The following is a 925-nucleotide window of genomic DNA, read 5'->3' on the forward strand; positions in this document are numbered from 1 at the left end:
AAGAAGTAATGAAAGAAATAGGATTATCAGGTAAATATATTTTATATTTTATCCTTATTACAATAAATAAACTTATATTTAGAAAAAATTCAATCTTTGCCGAAAGGATTGCATACAGATATGTCAAATGCAAGTGAAGTGTTTAGTGTAGGCTAAAAGTAGTTAATATGTTTAGGTAGAGCAATCTTAAAAAAGAGTAAGCTTTTAATTTTAGATGAAGCTACAGCCAATGTAGACATGGTGACTGATGATTTAATTTAAAGAAAAATCAAAGAAAGATTCATAAATTCAACTGTAATAACTGTAGCACATAGACTTAATACTATTGCTGATTATGATATGGTAATAGTAATGGATAAAGGTAAAGTTATTGAGTCTGGTGATCCCTACATACTACTTTAGCAAGATTCTAGTTACTTTAAAGCTATGGTAAACCATACTGGAAAGAAAAATGCTAAAACTATTATGGATATTGCAAAATAGGCACATTTATAAAAAAAAAAAGATTAACATTGAGATTTAAAAAAGAGAGAAAAAAAAATTTAAATTAAAAAATATTTATTAAAATGAATAAAAATAAAAATATTTTTTATTATCCTTATATTAAAAAACAAATAGTTAATAAATAAAATTGTTAAAATATATATTTATTTTACATTTTAAATTGTAACTATCATTTCAAAATTTTTTAATTTTAAAAAATTTAATCCTATTTGTCAATTTTATATACTGCTATTTATTCAATATATTCCAAATACTACTTACTATTCATATTTTTCATAATCAAATTTTTATTTAATAAACTATAACCATAAAGTTAAAAATAATTGAGCAAATATTTAAATTCTTTTCTTATTTTTGTAATCTTTAATTATTAATTTTAAGGATTTAAAGAAATACTTTAAAATTCCACTGTAATAACTAT

The 925-nt window shown here is 20.5% G+C and overlaps 1 protein-coding gene across 1 annotated transcript; it reads left to right on the top strand. All coding sequences in view use genetic code 6, as the record gives it.

Annotated features, from left to right (window-relative positions):
- Nucleotides 1-120: 120 nt before the first annotated feature.
- Nucleotides 121-516, top strand: TTHERM_02186720 (ABC transporter family protein; the record flags this gene model as incomplete). Its single annotated transcript, XM_001028691.1, has 1 exon — nt 121-516. One exon carries the CDS (start codon nt 121-123, stop codon nt 514-516), a length of 396 nt encoding a protein of 131 aa, XP_001028691.1.
- Between the last annotated feature and the right edge of the window lie 409 nt (nt 517-925).

This window comes from Tetrahymena thermophila, assembly GCF_000189635.1.
Source record: "Tetrahymena thermophila SB210 genomic scaffold scf_8254844, whole genome shotgun sequence".
In the NCBI taxonomy this organism is placed as follows: domain Eukaryota; phylum Ciliophora; class Oligohymenophorea; order Hymenostomatida; family Tetrahymenidae; genus Tetrahymena; species Tetrahymena thermophila.